The sequence below is a fragment of the Opisthocomus hoazin genome, chromosome 2, assembly GCF_030867145.1.
Source record: "Opisthocomus hoazin isolate bOpiHoa1 chromosome 2, bOpiHoa1.hap1, whole genome shotgun sequence".
In the NCBI taxonomy this organism is placed as follows: domain Eukaryota; kingdom Metazoa; phylum Chordata; class Aves; order Opisthocomiformes; family Opisthocomidae; genus Opisthocomus; species Opisthocomus hoazin.
In genome coordinates, this window is record NC_134415.1 from 96,469,698 (window position 1) to 96,484,402 (window position 14,705).

The window sequence follows — 14,705 nt, forward strand, 5'->3', positions numbered from 1 at the left end:
GAAAGCCTAATTTCCTTCTTCACTTAAGAGTCTTCTGGGAAATAGGGGAAAGATCAAGAAAGACAACAGTCTGGCACTAGGAGGTGGTTATTTTGAAAGGTTAACATCGCCAACTGCTGCTCAGTTTCATCATGAGGTTATGTCAACGTGGAGCTCAGACATCTGATTATTTTGATTATTCCTGAGAACAGTGACACCATTATAAGTTATCATATGTACTGGAGTATCTCAGTGAACGTGGTTTGAAATGTGGGGCAAAAGAGACTGAATATGGATAACCAATTGTCAGGTAGCATCAAGATATGTCAGATGGGAATGAATGTCTGTGGCAAGAGACAATAAACTGAGAACTCCAGTGGGAAAAATCCTAGGACCAGGATCTAAGCTGGAAACCATTACCACTGATATCTCTTACCCGATCAACAACTTTGCAAACTAAGCATCTCAGACTAAGCCCCTTACACCTCTATATTTACACTCTTCCTAGCAAAAGACTTCTATCAAAATAAAAATCAGATTGCTACCAATTTCATGGTTAAGTCACTGATCACCAAAATAATTGTCTTGTTTGTATTCCTAGGTTTGAAAAGATACTTCTCAGCCAAACTGTTTGGAATACGACAAGCAACAGCACTTCAACCACTCTGTATCATTTTAGTCCCTCAGGGCAGGGCTGTCTCTCTGGCAAATATTGTTCAAATACTTTGGAGTAGAAGTTGTTAAACCAGTTTCCAGGAGTGGCGCCTTTTGAGACAAGCAGTTAGTTATATATACAGCCCGAGAGAGATTTTTTTTTTTTTTTAAGAAAACAACACCATGCCTATTCCACTTGTTTCCATCACTGCTTTATTCTAGTACGGTTCTTGTCTTCCAGGCCTTCTTGAGCTTATTAAACTCACCCTTTCAGACTATTCGCATTTTGCTCTAAATCAGCATTTCTTAAACCACGAAACTTCTATTACATTCTGTGTACATTGCCCAGAGTACTAAGAAAACAGTGACAAAAAGAGATCCATATAAGCATTCTGAGATCATGAGGATAATGGAGCGAGATTTTTTGCAGCTGAGCCTTAGACGCTGTGGACCCTGACACCTAAGAATCACTAAACTACAGTCCAGATTTTGCTCTGCTGTGACAAACCAGTCCTGTCTGAAGTCATTTGGGTCTAATCAACAAGTAAGATCACAGGAACTGTTCCCCTCAGATTTTTTCTTCTTCTTTGCTCATCGAAAGTCCCTGAAACAAATCTGGTCTAGGTCCATTTTCTTATTTGTTTCTGACACTGACGTGTGCCACAAGTTGTGGCATCAGGAAAGGCTCCGGCTGTGGTCTCAGGGCTTTTCCCATGGCCACACCGCCATCTCACGGCCCCCATCAGGAACACTCCTCTGCTTCTGCTGTGTAACTGAATAAAACAGATTTTTATCTAGACAGAATTAACAGAAGCATTTCATAACCACTTTTGTGCTTCATTTTCACATGCAGGAAATAAACCCCTAAATAATATTCTGTATGAACCTGCAGACCAGCACGGTCTCCAGGAACTAAGCAGAGTTCCACCAACGTCACCAGTATTCATACTATCAGATCCTGACTAGCTATCAGCGCTCATTTGTAAACTACTGAATACACAGCCAATTCCACAGGTTTTATGTACAGTCTGATTTCAAAGGAGGGTGACACTTCTCTTAAGTAATGATATAACCTCAAACTCACTGGATCAAATGTGAAATTTGTAGCTGACCTAGCAGTAAAACGTCACAGAATTCACTGTGGATACACTGTAACATATTTAAACCCCCAAATGTTAAAAAATTCAAAGTGTAAAGTATATAATCAACCCCAGCTGATTTTGAAAGTTGCTTTACAGCTGAAGCTTTTATAAAAATACAATAATCTTCAAAAATCTTTTACAAAGCCCTCGCTGCACGTGAAACATTACTACTCTTCAATATTTGATCATAAATTCCCAAATAACAACTTCCATAAATTAGAGTACAAAATGCCTTATAGCTAGGAACAACTTCTGGTCGGAGATGCCTACTACTAAAACCAGAATCTAAAAGCCTTTCAGCACCAGCCTCCACAACAGGAAATATAAGATATCCAACTAAAATACAAGGTGGAGCATTGGGAACCAGACTGTAATTACTCTGTCTTGAGTTTTCTTGGAACAGCTATACCAACACCTGAACTCTTATTAAAAAGTACTACAGGATGTTTAACAGCAGCAAGCAGCCAGACCATGATTTAAAACAGGATTCAGAGGCAGTACTTCCAGGAATCCAAACGCGGTATACTTGGGAACTGATCTGTAACCACTGGAAGGGAAAAGTTATTTACTGACTTAACAACACTCTTTAAAGACAAGAGGGAAACTTGAGACAGAAAGGTTGGAGAGACGACTGTTTAACTAGAAAGCTCAGGTCGTGGCATCAGGATAGCTAAACCATACAGAGATCAGTCTGGGTTTGCCATCTGAAGATGTTGCTAAAACCATGAGTAGATGCACAAGCTGTGCTGGATCCCACGCAGAGCCAGGGCTAGCAGTACTAGTTAAGGATAGGTAGGCACACTTATTAAAAATGCCAGACATATACTAAGTATTCCTAAGCAGTAAATCCAAGTTCTCAGTGACCACCGTTACCAGGAAGGGACTGGTGAATCCAAACAACTTTAATATATATGACACAGAAAAAACCTGTACATCCCTTGGACAGCAGAACAGCTGCAGAACAGCAAAGAATATCCAGGCAATAGCTAGGAATATCCACTTGGAGTGATCCAGGCCACTCACTAGCTTTCACTGAACATCAACTAAATCTCCACCACATGACTTAGACACAGACAACCACTCATCTCAAACCTCAAACTGAATCCCATCCCATATGACCTTGTACTTCAGGGCATAAGCTCACTTGTAACCAAGACAATCGAGTTTCCCATTTTCCTTAATTCTGCAAGGTTTCTTGCAGGTTTCATTAATCCAATGGTATGACACACTATCAGAAAAATAACAGCCTGTGAGACAATCCACCAGACAGACCTAGTGTAACAGTGTTAATATTGCAATAGTTACATATTCTGCACATGATAGCCTTATCCAAAGTAAGATACTGTGTAGGCACACGCTACAGAAATAATCCATATTGCTTTGTAATTATATTCTTCTAGCATAGAATTTGAAAACTATAGCAGAGCAGGCATGAATGATGGAGGAAAGGGAGTCTGAAAGTAAACAACATCAGCTTCTGTGTGGAGCCTGACATTGCTGGTTTTTCTGGGCCTCAAAGCCTACAAGTCTCTTTTTTTATACAATACATTGCTCTTTTTCTCCTTTACTTCAATTTTCAATTCAAAGAGTTTAATGACAGAAGGAACCATTTAGCCTGACCTGCTTTTATGCCAGGTTTGGCTACTCAACTATTCAGCTATTCCAGCAACCTGCATTATTATAATACATCTTCCAAAAAGGCAACCATTCCTTATGCTAAAACACTAAGTAACAGGGAAGCCCTCACTCCCTTTTTTTTCTTGTTCCAGTGATTAAGACCCTCATTGATGAAAGACATATATATGCCAAAGAGAATTTGTTTGGCTTCAATTTCTGTTACTTGGTTCATACTATGTCTTTCTCCACCATATTAAAAAGTCTTTTAAAACCTGTAATGGCACTCACAGACTGTAATCAATACATCCACCGATTCATTTGATCCTCTGATATACAGTCAACACATGGGACTTCTGCAGTCTCCCACTGTGAAGCTTTCTTCCTCGGCTCCATCCGCAAACCCTGTCATCAGTTTATATTAGAAACACCCTGGCTGAGTGTCGATTGCCCAAAAATCAACCCACCCTTCCTTGACAGACTTTACATACACCACTGTTTTTCATTAGAATTTTGTAAAATGAAAAGCCTTTACAAAAATCTGTTACATCTGTAAATCTATCTTATTAACCAAACCCGTAACAGCCTTAAAGAATTTAATTCTTTATCAGTGGAATTCCAAATCACCTTTGACATTGTTTTTTCTCATGCCAGATGACAGGTCTAGAGTTTCCCGCATTACCTCACTTGTTCTTTTCTGTTAAGGACATTCATCCTCCACTGGTCTCCTCAAATCTCCCCACACTGAGATTCACTTAGCCACACAGAACCATCACCCCTATTAAATGTTTTCATCTCTGCCACATAATTACAGTTTCCTCATATTATTGGGTTCTGCTGCTGCTGGATTTTCTTTTGTTCCTAGAAAACTTTAAAAAAAACTCTTTCATACGTCTATTAACAATCAAGTTTTCCTTGGGATCTTTAGATTTCCTACAAACACGCAAGAGTTCAGACTTTCATTTAGATTGATATCTATATCCTAGTTCCCCTTCTATCCATTTATTAAATGCAGTGTTTCTTAAATATTAATGGTTTCTTCTGTCAATGAAAAAAAGAATCTCGCTTCTGTTCTCCCCAAGTTTTTTTTCCCAAGAGAGCATTTTGTTAAACGTACCAAACGCATCTTGCAGTGCTTCCCACCTTGAACTGTCTCCTGTAACCATGGTGAACAGAGAAAGATACCCTAGTGTGACGGACATTATCCCACCCCTGGATATTCTTCATGCCAGTGAAGCATTTAGAGCTCTATTAAGAAACCCAAACGCTGTATTCAATGTCACACTCCATGCTAAAACTCTAAGCTTTAAAAACGTAGTAGTAGGGAAAACGAGACATTCTTAATAAAATATGATAAAGACAACCTAAGAAAGAGTGCACCCTGGTGGATCTAACATGAAAGCCAACGTCCAGCCTTTGGCAGCAGCCAAGGTTCAACACCTAGACAACTGCATCAACCAGGGTAGCCAGCAGCGACACGGTGCCAGCCCAAGCCTCAGGGCTTCCCAGTTAACGGTTCTTAATGGACTGTACTTCCGTGAATTTGTCCAGACATTTTTTGATCCCACCTGAGTTTTCAGTATTCACAACACCCACCACTGCTGTGCTCTACAGTTCAGTTAATGCTGTTTCAACTGTGTTGAAATTGCTTTTTACCTCCTTTACCTTGTGCCCTCCAGCTATGCATTGGAAGAGACAGTGAACAAAATGTTCCCCATTTGCCTTCTCCCTGTTACTCATGACTTGAGAGACATTCCCACCCTGTCATACGTCATTAGCCTTCTGTAATACATACTAGATGGCTAAAATTTAGAGTATCATCTCCTCTGGCCTACTAACATTTCACTTCACTTGTCTGTTTTCTTGCAGCTGTTTCACTAGCCCAGACGAATCTAAGGCATTTTTCTTTCAATTTTACAATTTTTTTTCCCTTTTCTTTTTGGTTTTGTTTCAGGAGGGATTGTCACTCATATTCAGATCCTGAAAACAGCTGCTGGAATTTCTTCAGCAGTGTCCTCCTGACTTAAGGATTACTCAAGACTTCGCAGAAAGCCCAAGCAAAATTTCACAAACACTTCTTCGCCTGGCAAGCGAGCTGTTGAAGGAGCTCACCACTGTCACCAGCCTTTGTTCTCATGTCTGAGCTACACTTCCCAACCTCCTGAAAAGCACCTATGCAGCTGTGAGCGGGGCTGTGCTGTCAACCAGATCAGACAGCTGGTCTGGGTTAGGCAAAGACAAACACAACGATGCTTTTCAATCTGGGTCACTTCCCCAGCGTGCTTTAGATCTCAGCCCTACTACAGCTGCCTCAGCATGACTGAGAAGCTATTGAACAGCAGCACACGGAAGCGAAGGAGCGGCCGAGCACAGGGACAAGGGCAGGAACAACTTCAAATGTTTTTCCCATCAAAGACATTAGTAACAACTCCACACCCACATGAGAAGCATTTGAAACATCCAGTCCTGACACTCACTTGAGTACCACCCTCAACTACCTCAGCCTATAGAAATCTATTCAAGCATATAACTGGTACTGGTAAATATTACTCCCAAGTAATACATGATGACATTAGTTTTTCTGCTTCCTACTCCATCATCTCCTTTATTAGGGAACATTAAGCAGTCCTGTTTGTACTTGCTAAATGTCTCTGCACAGCCACTGCAAGCCAAGTCGGAAACGCAGTTCCCAAATTACAGGCACTTAAAGCAGGCTGAATAAACCTGACACACAGAGTTTTGAACAACTAAACCTCTAGCTATTTTTGCAACATGTTCCATGGCGTATGAGGAGTGTACAGCTTTAAGGATTGGACCGAGAGAACTATTACCAAGAGCAACACGCAAACTAGATCATACTATTTTAGTTATGCAATAGTTCTGCTTTACTACTCATCCTTTCTATTTTCCACAGTTATTTTTTCCTCAGTAACTGCTCAGTCACTGTGAATTGCTGAAACGCCTAAAACTACACAGAGATTTGTAAATGACAGTCTTTGATTTCACACCTCTTGAGACAGTGACTGGCTGCGCAGCAAGGCACAATGAATTTCTGTATATGCGCTTAGAAAATGAACATACCGGCATTTCACTTAAAAAAAAAAACCAAAAAAACAAAACACAGTACTTCATAAGATCTTTCTTTTATATTAATATTAAAATACCTCACTTTTTAAATAACATTTGTATTTTAGAATCTAAACACAGACCTTGGGATAAAATATGTACGCTTTTTTTTATGTCTTTCCTTACAAAACCATATACTACTGAAAATCTTGTGAGGTTTGCATAGTATCTTAGGTTTGCCATGAGGGAAGGATTTCCTCTTTTCATGCTCCACGTTTATTTCTGGTTTTGCTTCACCAAAGGAACCACAATTTTAATCATGATAAAGTAAAAACAATTTCACAGTAAAAACAATTTTATTTATTATCAGAAGAAATGAAATCTCTCTGTGATTTGGCAATGCTAATACTCACGTTCACTTCCACCTCTATGGACCACTCTCCTAGTGGGGGGTTCATTGATAACTGAAATTTTTTGGAAACTACGCCCAAATCACCCTCCTCCATCAACCACTGCTGAATCAATTTCTTCCGAGGGTCCTAGAAGAAAAGTCAGGCTGCATGTTAAATGTGAGTGGTCTTGCTAGCAAGATTTAGGCAGCAATACATATGATCTTTTTTTGTCACAAAGTTGGAACATGTCATAAATTCCAATGTATAACTAGGTTCCTGTGCATACTTACTCGCATATATATATTCAGAGTTGCCTTGTAAGGTTTGAGATCAGGGTAGATGGTGACAATCCGAAACATCATGTCTTGTCCTGGTTTATACACAGATTTATCAGTCTGGATGAATACGGAGATGCTCTTTGACATGTGCATCAAGCTGGTACGGTTAGAGAAGATGCGCCGGCCATCAGCATAGCCTTCCACTAGTAATTCATAATTCCCAGAAGCACTGTTCAAAGGCAGCTAAAAAGAACACAGTGATTCTATGTTAACTATCCAAAATATTCTTGAAGATATTATTGTTCCAAAAACATTTGAAATAAAGATCTGACATAGTCCTGAACTTGTCAAGTTATGTTAATTCTCAAAAAGAGAAAGAGGATTTCAGAGCTTTCAAGTGTCATTTCAATAATTACCTGAAAATGCATTAGCAGAAGCAACTTCTCAACATAACTGCATCTAATTTTCAGTAGTAATCAGGTTTTCAACAATGTAAGTATCTATGTATTCATATACCATTCATAGACTCACATACACACACCCTTATTGTGCACTCCCTTTTGTTTTTTTCATAGTTGTTTAGAAATTTCTGGGGTTTGATTTTGGAGGTTAATTTTTTTCTGACTCCATCACTTTTTGGTAATGAATTTTCCAAAAAAAAAAAAAAAAAGAGCTGAAGATGTTATATGCGGGCAAGATTAGCAGGACAGCAAGAAAACCTTGCACTTCTTTTTACAAGACTTAGCTTCATGTCACATGGGGTAGAAAAACCAGATTCAGAATGAAGATCTCATGAGGTGATGTACTGTTTTTCAATAGAAACCTCACTGATTTTGATTCATTTCAGTTTAACAATTCATAACTACAGCACATATTGCAACTCTTCTAGAAAGTAAAATACTTATTCTTTCCAAAATATTAAGGAACAAAGGAAGAGACATTTTGTATGGTTAATTTATTTAGGACGAACATTGAAGGCTCTTTCAGCACTGGCAGTAAACGCAGACAGACATCACTGGCAAGGAAATTTAGACCACGTAAGATCAGAATAACCATGCACATGTCTCTCTGTCTCATGTCTCTCTGTTCAGTGAAAGTACATAATAAGCTAACTAGTCAACAAAAATGTGTAGTATCAAGTATGACATGCAAATTTGTGAAGCATTCCATATTTTTTGGACTTGATGATCTTAGAGGTCTTTTCCAACCCATGATTCTATGATTCTCTCCACTGAACAGAAGAAATATAGAGGTCATAATTCAGATGCATCAGTCCATTTCCTACAGATCGGTGGGAGGAATCCTGGCCACAAGGGTCAAAAGGCTCGAAGTAGACCTGCTGCAGCACACGGGAATTTCACCTCGAGCGGAGCCTACACAGACAACGAACGACCACAGGGACATCCCAGGCCAGATGAAGGTTTCTGTACTGCAGTCTGCTTAGGAGTGTCTCTTTGAAAAACGAAAAGGGTTTTAACAGAACACACAGCTGGTTCCAACAAGTAGCCCTGCTAAAAAGCTTAAGAGTCACATGCTTCTGTTTGTAGTTACAACAGAATCTTGAGTAAAACCTCTGAAGTCTAGAGAACTAAAACAGACAGGCTTGCATTTTTCAGCATAACATATGGAAATTAAGAACTCCTCTTGCACTGGTAATGAAACTACAGCTACTAACTCACCAGGCACAGCACTTCAAAAGTATCCTACCGAGTTCTATAATGAAAGGCTGTTGTGCTGTCAAAACTGATTTTAAGAGCACACAGTGAGGTAACAGAAATTCCCAAACAGGGCAAAATGTCACAGGATGACAAATGAGGTAGATGCAAATGTCTATCAAATACATTTCCTTCTCTGTGTGTTCACCTATAAAGAGGAATCAACTACAATTTCATCCCTCTCTGTTGACTTTCTGTTTTTAAAAACAAGCCAGGGAAAAAAAAAAAATCAGGAAAGGGAAAAATCAACAGGCTCTTTTTCACCCATGAGCCAGCACATCATGACACATGAAGAAGAGACTCCGCCTTTCAAATCTGGACTTATCTAACTAAACTTTAGGTGCAAAGCACCACACTGAAACAGATTCCGCATTTTCTTCAACAGCAGGTTTTTGTATACACATTGCCAAGAACATATGATTCACATATTTCAACACTCTCCAACTTCCATGCCAAGTTTCTGGAATATATTAAATGGGAGGAACAGCCTTGGTTACTGCGTCTGTCAAATATTACCTCAAAATTAATTCATTTACAAACATTACCATTTATTAAAGAAGGTGTATTCCCTAAAAAGCAGACAGAAGTAGTCCAGGAAACATTCTAAACACTCACTCAAACTCAAAACAGAGGGACAATAAGCTAGTTTTGTCCATCACAGCAGTGAGTTGTGCTCTGACAGCATTATTTTAAGATACCTGCAAGGATTGTCTTTGATTTCTTCTTTAAAAGTCTGTAAACGCATTTTAGAGACACCATATATTTTTCTGTATCTTTTTCCTATCATGAATAATGACAGATAGCATGGGTTGCTCCCTCAATTTTTATACCTTTTTATTTCAAAAGATCCTTCCTTCATGCAACACAGTGACAGAACAGCCTGCTGTACCTTTCTTGATATAAAAGCCAGAGACAATGAAGTTTGAATGACCACTGCAGTGTATTAGGACAGCTGAGGTGCGAAGTAACCCGCCTTCTGGTTCACCCATCCACACTAACAGAAACTGCACTAACACAACACTTCCAGAAGGTCACTGCTACAATAATGGTAACTATTTACCTCAGCCCCACCAACCCTTTCTCTAAAGGGTTGTTTCTCAATCCAAATATGAGTAAGGCAGCTTTTGACAGTAGGTAGCAGGAACTTGCTGTGAAAATATTTTATCTTAGTCAATACATCCCCCAAGTGAATGGTATTACTATCCCCATTTTGGCACTACTAACATAAGAGAGAAAAAGGCTATCTCACATACTTCTCCTGACCACGCCAGCCACCATCACGAGCATCTCAGACAAGGATACTACTGTTTCCTGTGGAAAAGATGACGGCTAAAACCAGAAACTCATTACCCGCCTTCTGCTACCAGCCAACTACACTTCGGGCAAAACACAAGTCTACCGTGGCTACACGAATGAAAAAAACATCGTACTATTAAAAAATGAGTCAGTTTTCATCACCTCAGATAGTGGTGAGAGAGGGAGGAATTCACCCTGCCTAGTTTTAGGTGCTTGAACACTTTAAGACCTGGCCAGATTATATTAAGGAACTTCTTAATTTAATCTTTTTTTTTTTAACTGAATTTTCTGTTTGCTAATTTACAGTTCGTACAGATGCTTTTCAACCTAGCAGTCTTCATAATGTTGAGCTGCTCATTGTCATTGATTATCTATCAAACATTTCCAGATTATTTCATCAGATATACAGTTTATTTGAGATCAGACTTTAAACCCACTAGATTTCAGGATACTCAGACTTACAGATGTTTAAAAAAATAAAGACTTTGGTAAAACTTTTTTCCTCACACAAATACATGATTCATTAGATTGGGTTTTCAAGATTAACATCCAGGATTCATACTCAACACATGATTCGATACTACACATTTTTGTTGACTAGTTAGCTTATTATGTACTTTCACTGAACATGCATGTCCAAATCCTAAAGGAGACTGTGTACAAATACATTTTTATTTTTAATATTTCTCAATTATTGCTCTGCACAATTCTTTCAGCTCTAATTACCCCCCATGGTGTGTCTGAAATAGAGATGTAGGAATCAGCCAGCCAAAAAAAACAGAAAGCAAAGTCCTGTGTTCAAGTTTTATGACAGCTTGTGCTGGTGCTGGAAATCAGCTCCTTGTAACACGCTGCAGAGCACTAGATCCGAAAACTCCTTGGCTTATTGGTCAGTAAATACACTCATCCGAGAATGTGAAAATAGCTAAGATCACATACAAAATACATCATCTCATTAACACCAACTGATGAAAAGTTAGAGAGTCAACATTTTCTGAGGAAGGAGGAAAGTAGAAATACTTACTACTGGAAGAACAAGAGTCCCAAAGGAATCTGAAGAAAAAAGAAGAAATACCGCACTGTCAGAAAGCTTATAAAAACTTACCAAAACATCAACATTACCAGGTTAATTACAAAAGCAGTGCTTCTCCCCCATTCCCACACTGCCCATAATACCGATCGGACGACCAAGTTCCCTTGACGTGGCTACTCTGGAGCTCAGGGCACGTGGACCCTCCAGCCAACACACATGCAATGGCTGCAACCAGCTGGCCAGCATGCACACTCTCATCAGCCACCTGATTGCTGCCAAACACCGTCTGGATGAGAAAATAAAAAATACACAGCCTGGAGCAACGGCTGCATTAGTCAGTATTCACATACTGTGTTTATACTTCATTCAACATCTCACTCCCCACGTTTATTCCTCCCAAGTCCTGACAACGCTACTGTCAGCCACGATTAGGTTATGGGACAAGCAGCTCATCTCCAGACACACGAAGCAGCACGAAGGAAGGACGGCAGGTGGTAGAACCGCAGTAACACTCAGCCCCATTCCAGGGGAGCACTCAGCCCATCACACATCCATCACCACAAGCCCAGAGATACACCAGCAGGGGGGAAACCCCAATACCCCAGTCACAGATACGAACCCCCCACCATCAGGCTACCAGATTCAGCACCTCCCTAACAATCACTACCATCTCAAACCTGCTAAAAGAATCAGCCAGAGCAGAGCAGCCCAGAAAAACTGAAATCCAGTAGTCCACTTGAATAGTTGTCTGAGGGTGCCAACAGTGTCCCAGCTGGGAGCTACCTGAACAAGGAGGGTGAGGTTTGGCACTGTTGTCCTCGAGAATGACTCCTTTCTCTGGTACCACTGCCCTAAAACCAAAGCATCCCTCTGCTTCTGCAAATAAGTTGATTCTGCAACTCATTCCCATCTAAGAGAAACCCAGGATACTTTGTATTTATCTTCTCCACACTTTAGTAGGTGACTACTCTTTGCAGTCATTTTTATCAAGATTAATAACTTCTCTAGAAGGAATAAAAAAGGAAAGGACTTTAAACCACGTATTATTAGAGAAAGGCAAAAAACTGCCTTAATCTTGGACATTCCCTCTAGTGGTGGTTTCACTGCTATGAAACAAGGCCAGCAGTGTGGCAGTACGTCTATGCTGAGCCATTACCTCTATGGCAACCTAAAGCTGCTTCTTCACTGGGCACCATCTCTCAGCCTGCTCTTCACCAGATACATCCACACCCCCCTTCCTCCCTCACACGGCTGATGGAAGATGTGCGATACCTTTTACAGGGCTGCAAAAGTATGAACTCCAGCCTACAGCAACATCACTTCTCTGTTTGGTAGTGGCTGGCGTCTGTGTTCTCCACTTGAACATTTTGATTTACATTCACAGAATCACATAGAATCACAGAATGGTAGGGGTTGGAAGGGGCCTCTGTGGGTCATCTAGTCCAACCCCCCTGCCCAAGCAGGGTCACCTACAGCAGGCTGCACAGGACCTTGTCCAGGCGGGTCTTGAATATCTCCAGAGAAGGAGACTCCACAACCTCCCTGGGCAGCCTGTTCCAGGGCTCCGTCACCCTCAGAGGGAAGAAGTTCTTCCTCATGTTCAGATGGAACTTCCTATGCTTCAGTTTGTGCCCATTGGCCCTTGTCCTGTCACTGGGCACCACTGAAAAGAGTCTGGCCCCATCCTCCTGACACCCACCCTTCAGATACTTATAAGCATTTAGAAGGTCTCCTCTCAGCCTTCTCTTCTTCAGGCTAAACAAGCCCAGCTCCCTCAGCCTCCCCTCGTAGGAGAGATGCTCCAGTCCCCTCATCATCCTCGTAGCCCTCCACCGGACTCTCTCCAGTAGCTCCTCATCTTTTTTGAACTGGGGAGCCCAGAACTGGACACAGTACTCCAGATGAGGCCTCACTAGGGCAGACTAGAGGGGAAGGAGAACCTCCCTCGTCCTACTGGCCACACTCCTCCTAATGCATCCCAGGATCCCATTGGCCTTCTTGGCAGCCAGGGCACACTGCTGGCTCATGGTCAACTTGTCATCCACCAGCACACCCAGGTCCCTCTCTGCAGAGCTGCTCTCCAGCAGGTCTGCCCTAAGCCTGTACTGGTGCACGGGGTTGTTCCTCCCCAGGTGCAGGACCCTGCACTTGCCCTTGAACCTCATCAGGTTCCTCTGCACCCAACCCTCCAGCCTGTCCAGGTCTCGATGAATGGCAGCACAGTCTGCTAGTGTATCCACCACTCCTCCCAGTTTTGTGTCATCAGCAAACTTGCTGAGGGTACATTCTAACTCTTCATCCAGGTCGTTGATGAAGAAGTTGAACAAGACTGGGCCCAGTACTGACCCCTGGGGGACACCACTAGTTACAGGTCTCCAGCCAGACTCAGCACCACTGATGACAACCCTCTGAGTTCTGCCATTCAGCCAGTTCTCAATCCACCTCACTGACCACTCATCCAGCCCACACTTCCTGAGCTTCCCTAGGAGGATGTTATGGGAGACAGCGTCGAAAGCGTTGCTGAAGTCCAGGCAGACAACATGCACTGCTCTCCCCTCATCTACCCAGCCAGTCATGCTAGAAAGTAGAAAGCTATCAGATTGGTCAAGCATGATTTCCCCTTGGTGAATCCATGCTGACTACTCCTGATAAACTTCTTTTCCTCCACTTGCTTGATGATGACCTCTAGATTGAGTTGCTCCATCATCTTTTCAGGGATGGAGGTGAGGCTGACCGGCCTGTAGTTCCCTGGGTCCTCCTTCTTGCCCTTTTTGAAGATTGGAGTGACACTGGCTTTCCTCCAGTCCTCGGGCACCTCTCCTGTCCTCCAGGACCTTTCAAAGATGATGGAGAGTGGCTCAGCAACAACATCCGCCAGCTCCCTCAGCACTCGTGGGTGCATTCCATCAAGGCCCATGGATTTGTGGGCGTCCAGATTGCTTAAGTGATCTCTTGCACAGTCCTCCTCGACCAAGGGAGGGTCATCCTTTCTGCAGGCTTCCTCTCTTACCTCCAGGGCCTGTTATTCCTGAGGGCTTGCCTTGGCACTGAAGACTGAAGCAAAGAAGGCATTCAGTAGCTCTGCCTTCTCTGCATCCTCCGTCACCAGGACATCCGCCTCATTCAGCAGCGGCCCCACATTGTCCCTAGCCTTCCTTTTGCTGCTGATGTAGTTGAAGAAGCCCTTCTTGTTGTCTTTGACATACTTTGCCAGATTCAGTTCCAGGTGCACCTTAGCCTTCCTCATTGCATCCCTGCATGCTTTTGACAATATTCCTGTACTCTTCCCAAGTGGCCTGTCCCTCTTTCCACATTCCATGGACCTTTCTCTGCCACCTGATCTCCGCTAGAAGCTCCTTGTTCGTTCACATAGACTGAAGCACCTTTACGATCTATTCAATCCTCTACTCCACTCAGGTTACTGTTTTCCATTGGTTCTGCAGCTCAGATAAAGGCTAAAATTTTCAAAACCTTGCACAACATTTACCAGCCATAGGCAAAGGAGCACCCTGAATTAACCATGCCCACTGCATCAC

The 14,705-nt window shown here is 41.8% G+C and overlaps 1 protein-coding gene across 1 annotated transcript in view; it reads right to left on the bottom strand.

Annotated features, from left to right (window-relative positions):
* The window catches only part of CD109 (CD109 molecule), an 87,937-nt gene that overhangs the window by 56,769 nt on the left and 16,463 nt on the right, over nt 1-14,705 (bottom strand). Inside the window, exons 3-5 of the mRNA XM_075414507.1 lie at nt 11,161-11,189; nt 7,138-7,368; nt 6,869-6,994 (exon numbers count right to left, since the gene is read on the bottom strand). Of these exons, the coding sequence (XP_075270622.1) occupies nt 6,869-6,994; nt 7,138-7,368; nt 11,161-11,189 (386 nt within the window). The remainder of the gene's footprint in view (nt 1-6,868; nt 6,995-7,137; nt 7,369-11,160; nt 11,190-14,705) is intronic.